An 11830-nucleotide genomic window follows, 5' to 3' on the forward strand; every position below is an offset into this window, starting at 1 on the left:
ATCGTATTTCTGCGTTTTTGACGTTATTTTTATTGTTGACTTATTAAGTTACTTATGTTTTTAGTGTCAAAATGTGTTCCCCTAATTTATTTTTTTAATTTTGCTAATTTGTCAAGTCAAAGAGTTTTTTGGCAAAAATTGAAGAATTTACTTATGTATCTTATTAATAACTTGCTTTTATAAATTTAATGAACTGTTATAATGTGAACAAAAAAAAAAAAAAAAAAAAAGAAAGATGACAAGAGTAAAATTTATTTTGAAAGATGAAAGCTGATAAACGTAAAATACAAAATAAAAGATGGAAATCTTAAAATAAACAAAGCCAACGGTGGAAGAGGGTAAAGAATTGTGTTACTTTTAAAAGAACTTGCATATACACTATTGCAAAACAAAATACGTGAATTTGTTTAATTTAAGCATATGGCTTGAAAAAAAAAAAAAAAAGGCTACAAAATTGTGTAGATGTCTAAGTATGCATACAAATGTATATGTGTATTTGTATGCGTATGTAAATACAAACGCAATAATTTACGAAAAAAATGCTCAGGAAGCTGGATTCCCTTTATAAATAATTGAGTATGTAACTCTTTAATATGAGATAAAAGGACATGTACGAAAATAAAAAAATAGCGTAATTGAGATATACAATATTACTTTCAAAATGAATGCGCAACATTTTGTTGACATATTTATATATATAAAATATGGATGTAGTCATATAAAAAACAAAAAGAATAAATCGTAAAAGTGTGAAAAACCAAAAAAAAAATGTTGAAGTAGTTTCTATAATTAAATACTTGTAAATAAAAATCACTGGTAATAAAATTATGTTATTATAACTCATTAAAGAAATAAGAAATGACAATTTAATTGGATATACTTTTTTTGTAACAAAATAGTTAGTTACATGCACAAGTACAGGTATAAAAATGTTAAATGAATAGATAAAAAGTAATGAATTGTAGAGAATGTTCAATTTGTTTTCCTTCATGTAATTTTTCATATTAATTATCACATCACTATCCTGCGTATCATCGTATATTGCACCACCATTACTAGTAGTACCTGTGGAAGTACTATCAACATATATGCTGTTACTAAAAAACATATTTTTTATGTTGAAAAGAAAAAAAATTACAAAGGAGATGAATATATTCAACCAAACAAAGGCATATATATCTGGGTTTTTTTCAATACTTAATTTGTTGTTATAATTATTAAAGTTATTATTCATGTTATTTATTTTTGTTATATTTTCATTTTCATCATCATAATCATCATTTTCCGTTTCGTTAATATTTGCATTATCCCTATTTTTATCATCCATTTCATGTTCATTCTTTTCTATATCAATAAAATTGTTCATAAAGTCATATGTTTTATATACATTAAAATAAGGTAGTAGTGCACACATACACCTATATATTACTACATCATTATCTAAATCATAATATGATAATAATTTTGTTCTAATACTATTTAAGCTTTTAAAAAAGGGAAATAGATCAAAAGAGTTGTTATTATTGCTATCCTTATTATCTACATTTATATTTTCGCTTAAATTGATTATGTTCATTTTTCCGCTTAGACTATGTTCATAATTTTCATAATTGTTTTTATTTTCTCCTACATTATTTGTGTTACTATATTCCTTTTCAAAAAAGGAATTGTGATGATATACATTACTGTTGTTATTACTGTTGTAATTATTACTAGACGAACAATCTGTATTTGCAGGGTCTTCCAGTTTATTACTTGTTATAGTACTACTATTTGGGACAAAGTTAAGAGCGTCATTCACGTTACTCATGAGCCCTTGAAATGGACTGCTACTACTACCACCATTAGTGATACTTCTAGTATTGTTATTACTGCTACTTCTACCGTTACTGTTATTACTACCATAATTTAAATTATTGCTATCACTTTTTACCCCCTTTTTTTTTATATCACTCAAATTAAGCGTTTTTAAATTTTTATTTAACGAGCTGTTTTCCCCCCCACCAAAAATATTATCCTCGTCATCATTTTCATAATATACACTCATCATATTTTTTGGTCTTCTTGAAAAGTCATCAATAAGAAAACTATCTTTACATTCATTTGTAATTAACAAGCTGGACTTTTCATTGACACTATTATTGTGCCTAATGCTACTAAGGTTATCTTCGTTTATTCCAATGAAACCATCTTCATCCCAGCTAATCTTTCTGTTGTATTCTTCATTCGCCATATTGGATTTTTATGCGTTCACGAAAAGTAAAATAAAAAAAAAAAAAAAAAAAATTGCTAAATACCAAATGAGCAGAATAAAAAAAAGAAAAGAAAAGAAAAGAAAAACAAAAAAAATTAAGGGAAAGCATATCAAATAAAATAAAATGTTAACGAGCAAAATAAAAAAAAATTATATATAATAGAGCCAACTGTTGAAAAGTAAAATAAAAATCAGAAAAAAAAAAAAAAAACAATGATAAATTCGAACAATAGGTGAAATAAACAGAGCTAATTTATTCCAGCAAGAAGTGAAAAATAAGATAAAAAAGAAAAAAATTAAATGCAAAATGGAAAAGCGAGTAACACTTACTATTATGGAACGAAATTTAAATTTATCCTTTTCAATAAAATATAAAGAAATATAACCAATTTCATGAAAATAGGAGAAAGTATTTCTAATAATAATTTCATATCCTCCTTCTGCCATCGTTGTGCTAAACACATAGGCAGTAAGCTAATTAAAATAGAACACTGTATATTAAGTCTTGTTTTGTTTTATTCGTTATATATTTTTTTTTTTTGTCATTTTGTCCGTTCATTCTTTTGTTGGCATGAACGTCCATTTATATTATTTACTCACTCATTTTTTAATTGTGTGCATTTGTTAATAAACCGTACACAAGTAATGATGCAATAGGGCACGCCTTCCATAAACATGTTCATAATTATAAGTTTTGTTTTAATTTACTCACAATAAAATTAGTAACTACATTATTTTATCATGATGTATCATGAGAATCAGCTGTTAAAATGTTCGTATGGGTGGGAAGTGAGTTGTATACATATAGATATATATGTATGTATATTTACACATTAAGTTCGCATTTTATATTACGGGCATTTCATTTCTTTCGAGGAAATTATTATGCCCTTAAATGATGTACACAAATTTTTTAGCCTCATAATTGTTTGGAAAAAGAAATAAGCATTATATTGCAAATGGAATTGACATATGTGTGCTTTTTATGTCTTAGAGTTGATGGTGCGTTTCCCCATTTTCTTATATTATCTTTTGTTTTATTTTTATTTTTTACCTAATTATGAACATTTTCTAAACAGAGTAATAGGTGCTTTCAAATATGCGCTTACGTTTAAAATTAAGAAAACAAAAATAATAAAAAGGGTAATAAATTCCTCCCAATTAAACTACATTTATACAATTCATCTTGCTAAAATGCTGTGATATATATATATATATATATATATATATATGTATATATTTTTTTTTTTTTTAACAAAAATTTCCTTTGCAATACAACCATTGGGCAAATGTTGACCAAAATTATACACATTATAAATATAGATGGAAATATTTAAATGAGATGGTATAATTAACGAAATTCGGATATTTTTAATTTTCAGTATAAAAAAGGTGGTATTATAATTTTTAAAAGAGGCACCTATGAGTACATAAATATATAAATGTATATATATATATGTGTAACACTGGACATTCATATATGGACAATTTGAACGAATATACGCCCTACTTAATATAATAAAAAAAAAAAAAAAAAAAATATATATATATATAAATCTAATGCGCGCAGGAAAATTAGCGTAATTATTTACTTTATACTTCTTAAATATAACTGAAATGGTACTAAACACAAATCTACATAACGTTAGGATACATAGATGATACGTTATACAATATGTAGGAAATATTTGGCACTAATTAAAATAAATGTTATGTGAAATAGGATAAAAAAATAAATTTACATGTATAATTTTGTTCTAAACGGACTGTTTTGTTTCGCTTTGTTTTAATTTTTTTTTTTTTTTTTTTTTCTTCCCTTTTTTTTAAATTTTAAACATTTTGTTTACACGGCTTAAAAGGAAAAGCTAACCTTATATAGCACCTACAATATACATTTATGGAAAGGGATAAAAAGATGTATAGTACATGTTATATGAGCGTATTTGTATACAAATATATACATACATATATAAATAAATATATATGTACAATATGTACATATTTGTATATATATATATATAACAGATATATGAATATATTTATTCATTTAGTTATACACCTATAAATATTTCTTTTAAACGTACAAACCTTAAAAAAAAAACTTTTATTTAAATAATACCATTTATATATAAACATATATGTACATATATATATATTTATATATGGGTAAAACTACAGCATTGAACACTTTTTTCTGATAACTTAAATCTCTTACGTAAATAAATATAATAATAAGCTATATAACGAAACAGTATTATAAAAAAAAAATATATATAATGCGTGCATATAGTATATACAAATAAAATAGTAAAAAAGCATTTATTCAAAATAGATAAATTAACGACATTTTTGTATTCTCAATTAAACACCTTATATATTACTTTTTTAAAATTTGTGTTAGAGAAAAATAATTGTTAAACTTGATAAAAACATAAAAAAAAAATATAACTATCTATATATAGAAAAAATAGTAAAGTTTATTGAAGTTGTGTATATATATACGATACTCTATTTATTGTTAATTTAACTTTTTCCTTTAATTTGATAAATACATACATAATCAGTACATTTTTTAAACATGGACGACGAAAAAAACGACTATAACCCAGAAGAGGAAGTTACCACAGGAAACTGGAATACTCCAAAGGTAAAAAAAAAAAAAAAAAATTTAACAAGTTTGTGTACAAATGATTGTTCATATATGTATATATATAAGTATATAATATATGCTTTTATGTACATTTGCAAATTTGAATATTTGAATATTTGCATATATAACGCTTTTATGCTTATAAGATGTGATATGTTCATTGTTGAATGAATCTAATGTACGTATTATTAGTACCTACATGAATATATATACATTACGAATATGTTGGATATTTCGTGTGGTACTGTATTGTATAAACGAACGTTCGTTAGAAAAGCCAGCCTTTTTAGGTGAACTTTGTGCTACCTATATAGGTAGTACACATATTTGTGTAATAACATATATAATTTTTTTTTTCTTTTGTTTCCCTTTTTTTTTCCTTTTTTTTTTTCTGTTTTTCATGAACTGTTCATACAGATTGAATTAAAAGAAGTAGAAATAAAAACTGGTGAAGAAGATGAAAGTTTATATTGGTCAGGACGATCAAAATTGTATAGATGGGTAGATGGTGAATGGAAGGAAAGAGGATTGGGTGAATCGAAATTATTATTACATAAGAAAAAAGGAATAATAAGATTTCTTTTAAGGCAAGAAAAAACCTTAAAGGTAGTAGCTAACCATTATATATATCCAAACGAATCTTATTGTAAACTTGTACCAAATGCAGGAAGTGAAAAAATTTATGCATGGACAGTAAAGGATTTTGCAGAAGAACCAAAAATAGAGCAATTTGCATTAAAATTTAATACTGCGGAAGCTGCCAAATTATTTAAACAAAAGTTTGATGAAGCGGGTAAAGTTAACCTTAAACTTCTTGATGACAAAGGAGAGTTAAAAGAAAAACATGAAAAGACGGAGGAAAAAAACATAAAAGAGGAAAAAGAAGAAAATGGCGAAGCTGAAGAAACAGGAAAAATGGTCAAGGAGGATACTAAAGAAGAGAGCAAAGAAAAAAAAAAGGACGATGAAAAAGAAAATAAAAAAGAAGATGATGATAAAACAACAGATGAAAAGAAAAACGGAATGAAAGAGGATAAGGATAAAAAAAATGAAGAAAACGATGAAAAAGAAGAAGCAAATAAAAAAAAAGACAATGATGATAAAAATAAGAATAAAACGAATGAAAATAAGGAAGGGGTCAAACTGCAAGAAAAAGATAAGGAAAATTCAAAAAATGACGATAAGAAAAAAAATGAGGAAGATAATATTAAAAGGGAAAGTTGATCAAATGTATATATTCCGTACAGGATAGATATTACGCTAGTTATTACGTTTTGTGCATTGTTCTTTTCATTTATTACGTGCACGTATTTTTTTTTTTTTTTTTCCACCGTATCCAAAAGTGTGTATATATATATATATGTACAGATGAATTTACTTGTGCAGATTTTATTAATAAATGGAAAAATTGCATTTTAAAAAATTAGTTCATCTTACCTATTTTATTGCAAACATTTCATGTTGCATAAATGTACTTAAAAGGTTTATATGTTTACATATGTACGTGTATATATATATATATATATATATATATATATATATATATATATATATATATATATATATTTGTATATACGCGTTTGTGTTTATATACCTGTATATATTTATGAACATATATGTGTTATCATTATTAAGTTTTTTAAATATGCATGTATATTTTTTTTGTAGTAGAGATTTGTGCTATTATATATGTCAATTGCAAAAAGAACAAAAATGAAAAAATTGAAAAAAACGAAAAAATGAAAATAGAATAAATTTTTGTAATAATGCATGTTTTACATTATTGTAAAAAATATATTCATTTTTGTATATGAGCAAAAAGAAAAGTTCTCTAATGCTCTCAGAAAAATGCATTCATAATATATATTTATGTCATATATGTGTATGTTTATCATATATATTACGTACGTATAATAAGGTTTCTTCTTTTTAAGTGTATGTAGCATGAGTTACATAAATAAATGAGTCTTTGTGAATAGAAAAAAAAAAAAATACTCTAATTATAAGTTAATGACAGTTATATATTATTTTAACAAAGTGAAAGGTTATTGATTTTCTTAGGAATTAAATAAATTTTTAGCAGGTAATAAAAATATTTTTTTGAAAAAAAAAAAAATGTTTATTATGTTAAAATAGTAGGGTGTGTATATTCAACCTTTGGTCAAAGATATAAAATAATGGAGTTAAAAAATTAGACAGCATGAAATTTTATAAATATTTGTAAGATTTGTACGGGATAACATATAAATGTATAACTACTAAAGTACGCATAAACATATTTATTCTTCCGTATATGGGGTAAGGTGTACCAAATAATTTAAACTACAACACGTAGTACCTGCATAAAAGTGCAAAGAAAAAAAGAAAAAAAACATATGTTCGTAATTACTTTAACAAAATATAGACCTAATTCATATTACTCTGATTCTGGTGTTCTAACACGCAGAAAAGAAAAAAAAATAAACGGAAAAAAAAATACAAAATAAAAAATAAATATACATACATATACAAACGTATATACACCCATACACACATAAATACTACATACATATGTACATATATGTTTACACCGTTCTTCCTTTTTCAATACATAATTATCAAATAACTCATTCATTGTGTTCCTTTTTTTTTTGAATAACTGAAACTTACTGTTCTAACGTAACTGCTTTGTATTTTGACCATTCAGGATGAGAAACTTCAGTGAACTGAGATACGGGGGTGAAAGAATACTACTTTAAAAATTTACATATGAATATGTGTATGAGAGTGTAAAAATATGTATACATAAATATGCATTTATGTATATGTGAAAATATGTAAACATGGTTTACATGTATGTATATAAATGTGCGGTGAAAAATTCAAATTTTATTAATAGTTTAATGAAGGGCATTTTAACGACCATCAGTGAAGCGCAGATTAATTGTTTTTGAATATGAAGGAAGGTTTTGCAAATTTTGTTTCTTCTATATTCTTCTACATTTTTCTACATTCTGCTCCATTTTGCTCCATTTTGCTCCATTTTGCTCTATTTTGCTCTATTTTGCTCTATTTTATTCAGTAATCTCTACTTTTTAATTTATTTATTTATTTATTTTTTTTTTGCCTACCACCGTTTTCCGAAATAAAGAGAAGGAAACTGTCTAATTTATAACCAAATGTATGTTACTATGTTAGTATGTATGTACGCACTGCTGTATGTTGTATTCGTCTTCACGTAACGGACAATACGTTTAGTGTCCCTATGAATTTTCAGAAATGTAAAGTTTTCTTTTTATTTTCCCATCTTTTTCTTTTTTTAGATTTTCCCCTTTTTAATATTATAATGAATTGCGGTTTTTCTTTTTTTTGTATTTTAATAATAAATATAATTCTTTCAATAAATTTAATCGTTGAATGTAATAAATTAATGTTAAATGACAAAGACAAAATGACAGTGGATGCTATTCTTTCAAAAGAGGTGAAAGAGAACAAAGGATTCAACATACAACAAGTAGAAAAAGGAAACGCCATTTCGCACAAAAAACTTGAAATGAACATTAACCATCACAATGTGAATGACAATGATTTGAAGGATCATATGGACAAGCTAAGGAAATTACACAAAGATTTAAAAAATAGTAGTAGTAGTAGTAGTAATAGTAATAATAGTAGTACTAATAGTAGTAATAGTAGTAGTAAAGCATATTCAAAAGGGGATATACTAAAAGTTGAAGATCAGAATAGTAGTAATAAGACAGATAAGAATAATCATAGTACAAATGGAAAAGGGGAGAAGGATAATAACGATGATAGCTTAAGAAAATACATTTTACAAGAAATAAATAACAACAGAAAATTAGATACAGAGAAAAAAAGCTATGAAGAAATAAATTTGTTAGAAGAAAATTCAAAAAAACTACAAAATGATATTCATACTTGGTTAAAGTCAGTAAATGACATAGAAGAAAAGTCCAAAAAACTAAAAGATATTAAAAGTCAACTATTAAATAATATTGCATCTTTAAATCAAACTTTAACAGAAGAAATAGAAAATATAAATGATATTAAAAAGTTACAAAAAGAACAAAATGACATTTTTTCTGAAAATTGGTTATACTTTTTCCCCTCAACACCTGACTATTTAATAGAAGAAAAAAATAAATCGAATTATAATATTTTAAATTATTTAGAATCCTTTAGTAAAAAAAATAAACAACAGAGTTACGAAAGTAATATAAGGAAACAACAAAAACCTCATCATTATGATAATACTAATTCTAGTGATATTTTCCACTTTTTAAGCTATTTCGTCCTCTTAATGTTTTTTTTTTTTTTTAGTTAATTAAAAAGGGTGAGGGAAGGGGAAAGGTAAAAAAAAAAGGCAACATAAAATGGAAGAAATATGTGGGGATGAGTACATACAAACATATGCGGCATAATATATATACATATACTTATATTTATACTATTATATATACACGCGTAAACATTGTGACATATTATTTAAGCTCTTTCCTTTTTTTTCTGCTTCTCTAATTCGGGGGGTCGCTTATTACCCGTGGGGAGGCATATATATATATGCCTACATATTGATATAAATATGGATACTCATATAGGCATACACGTACGTATACCCATACATACATTTATGCATATATAAATTTAACACACATTAGCAGTATGCTATTGCAGTAACGCTTAACTTCTGTTTTGTTATGCCCCTGGTTTGGTAAATCAATTTTGCGAATTGAAGCAAGGTGTTTTTTTTTTTATTTTTTTTAATGTATATTTAGGCTTTGTGGTAATATATTTGAACATATAAATGAATACAAAAAAAAAAAAAATATATATATATATATATATACATATGTATATATATGTATGTATAAACTTCTACACCTCTGTAAATACTTAAGTATTTTTTTTTTATTTCACCTAACATTGCTGCTATATTTAAATGTGTGTTTCATTATAATATGTTGTTTAACTTTTTAAAGATTTTGCAAAAATACGTTATTTCAAATTTTATTAATTTAATATGTTTAAAAGTAAAAATGAATACAGAATACTATGAATAAAGTTGCAAGTGGATGTTAATTAACAAAAATAGATAAATTTTATAAATACGGCAAATTAAAAAGGTGATAAGTAAGAGTAATAATGCATATGAGCAACAAACACCAGTTAACATTTTAGTGCTGACTTTGAAATAATCATTATTTAACCTCCCCTTTTTTTTTTTTTTTTTGTAATTGTCAATATAAATTATTGTACACTGCTAAATCTCAAATACACAAAAAAAAGGATGAGAAAGAATGGGGGTTAAAAAAAAAAAAAAAAAAAAAAAACATATGCTGAAGTAGAATGTAATATTGACGCAATGCACCAAAATTACGAATAAAAGATATAAATTTCTTTCGTTCCTTCGTGCATTCGTTCGTTCTTTCGTTCGCTTGTCCGCCCGTTCCTTTTTTCCCACATTATTAACGTTAATAAAAAAAGAAGTTGCGAGTACAAATCGTTCTGCTAGACGTAAATTAGTTTAATGGGCCCCCCTCCCCCCAACGCAAATTATGTGTAGATCTATGACTGAAAAAAGGGGTGATTTTTTTTGACAGCTGCTAATAGTTTTTCGTAGAGCTTGGAATAATTATTAATTTTTTGTTTCTTATTGTACTGATTTATTGTGTCTTCAAATATGGAAATATGATCTTTATTTGGGTTTATTATAAATAAACAAGTAATTGATCGTTTTAATTTACATAAATGTGCTAACTTATTTTTTGTTGTAACAAAAGTATATGGAATATTATGTTCTTCACAAAATACGGGTATATGACAAATAATATCAATGGGGTATATATCGACAGCTATAATAACAATACCTTGCATTCCTTTTCTTATAGCTTTAATAACTTGACTTAATCCTATTACTAAAAATTTTGTTTTTAATATTTTTTTTCTTTGTTCATCTAAATTTTCATTTGTTTTTATTATATGTGATATGTTTACCTTAGCACAGTATGTGTAATCCAGAATTTTTAAAAAGTATTTATAATACTTTTTTTTTAATAATGGTTCACTAATTACTGATATGTAACACTTACTATTCTCTGTTTTTATCTCTTCAATCATTTTATCGTAATTGTTTTTTCCTTTCTTACTATTATTACTGTTGTTGTTTTGCCCTTCCTTCTCATTCGTTTCTTTGTTACTTTCAGACTCTTCATTTATCTCTTTCATTTTTTTTTTTTTTTTTTTGTTCTTTCGTTCAATCAGAGAAACATAAACATAGCTCTATATTACACCCTTATGGGTAAATAAACGTATATTATATAATATTAACAAGTATGCGTTTCTAGGCTCATAAGGCTTAAAGTATTCATTTACAATTTTGTAACGCGAATAGAAGATATAAGTATATCAAGTGTTATAAAGTACCACCTTTAATTAGTCGCTTTGTTGCTTTTTTTTATAAAGAATTAATTGTTATTTTAAAAAAGGCGCGGATTAAGTAATCATATTAATGTATATTTATACATATGTACAAATTTACATACGTACATATATATTTATGTACAATGTTTACTGTGATATAATTTACAACTTTAACTCTATGTATACGCTGCAAGAATCTTTTCGTTATTTTTTTTTTTTAAATTATTTAAAGCATAATGTTATAGGCATACTGTTAAAATGTTATTATTAATTGCGTTTTTTTTTTTTTTTTTTTTAAAAACTTCTGGTATGCTATTAATTACAAAGAGCAGAAAGAAAATGTAACCGTAACAATGAAAAAAAAAAAAAAAATATAGTAAACACTGGTTGACCGGAAAAATAAACAGAAAATACGCAAATAATTAAACAAGCGAATAAACGTTTAATTGTTTATGAAAACATGCAAAATAAAATGAATAATGTAATTTAAAAATGAACCAGGAAAA

The 11830-nt window shown here is 24.9% G+C and overlaps 4 protein-coding genes across 4 annotated transcripts; 2 read left to right on the forward strand and 2 right to left on the reverse strand.

Annotated features, from left to right (window-relative positions):
* Positions 1 to 562: 562 nt before the first annotated feature.
* Positions 563 to 2233, reverse strand: PmUG01_05037000 (conserved Plasmodium protein, unknown function; the record flags this gene model as incomplete). Its single annotated transcript, XM_029003586.1, has 1 exon — positions 563 to 2233. One exon carries the CDS (start codon positions 2231 to 2233, stop codon positions 563 to 565), a length of 1671 nt encoding a protein of 556 aa, XP_028860517.1.
* A 2599-nt stretch (positions 2234 to 4832) lies between these two features.
* PmUG01_05037100 (ran binding protein 1, putative) lies at positions 4833 to 6128 on the forward strand (the record flags this gene model as incomplete). Its single annotated transcript, XM_029003587.1, has 2 exons — positions 4833 to 4901; positions 5322 to 6128. 2 exons carry the CDS (start codon positions 4833 to 4835, stop codon positions 6126 to 6128), a joined length of 876 nt encoding a protein of 291 aa, XP_028860518.1.
* Positions 6129 to 8082: 1954 nt separating this feature from the next.
* PmUG01_05037200 (apical merozoite protein, putative) lies at positions 8083 to 9228 on the forward strand (the record flags this gene model as incomplete). The annotated part of the gene is made up of 1 exon (XM_029003588.1): positions 8083 to 9228. One exon carries the CDS (start codon positions 8083 to 8085, stop codon positions 9226 to 9228), a length of 1146 nt encoding a protein of 381 aa, XP_028860519.1.
* A 1241-nt stretch (positions 9229 to 10469) lies between these two features.
* PmUG01_05037300 (60S ribosomal protein L7ae/L30e, putative) lies at positions 10470 to 11129 on the reverse strand (the record flags this gene model as incomplete). The annotated part of the gene is made up of 1 exon (XM_029003590.1): positions 10470 to 11129. The coding sequence occupies one exon, from the start codon at positions 11127 to 11129 to the stop codon at positions 10470 to 10472; it is 660 nt and encodes a 219-aa protein (XP_028860520.1).
* Between the last annotated feature and the right edge of the window lie 701 nt (positions 11130 to 11830).

Source organism: Plasmodium malariae (genome assembly GCF_900090045.1).
Source record: "Plasmodium malariae genome assembly, chromosome: 5".
Taxonomy (NCBI): domain Eukaryota; phylum Apicomplexa; class Aconoidasida; order Haemosporida; family Plasmodiidae; genus Plasmodium; species Plasmodium malariae.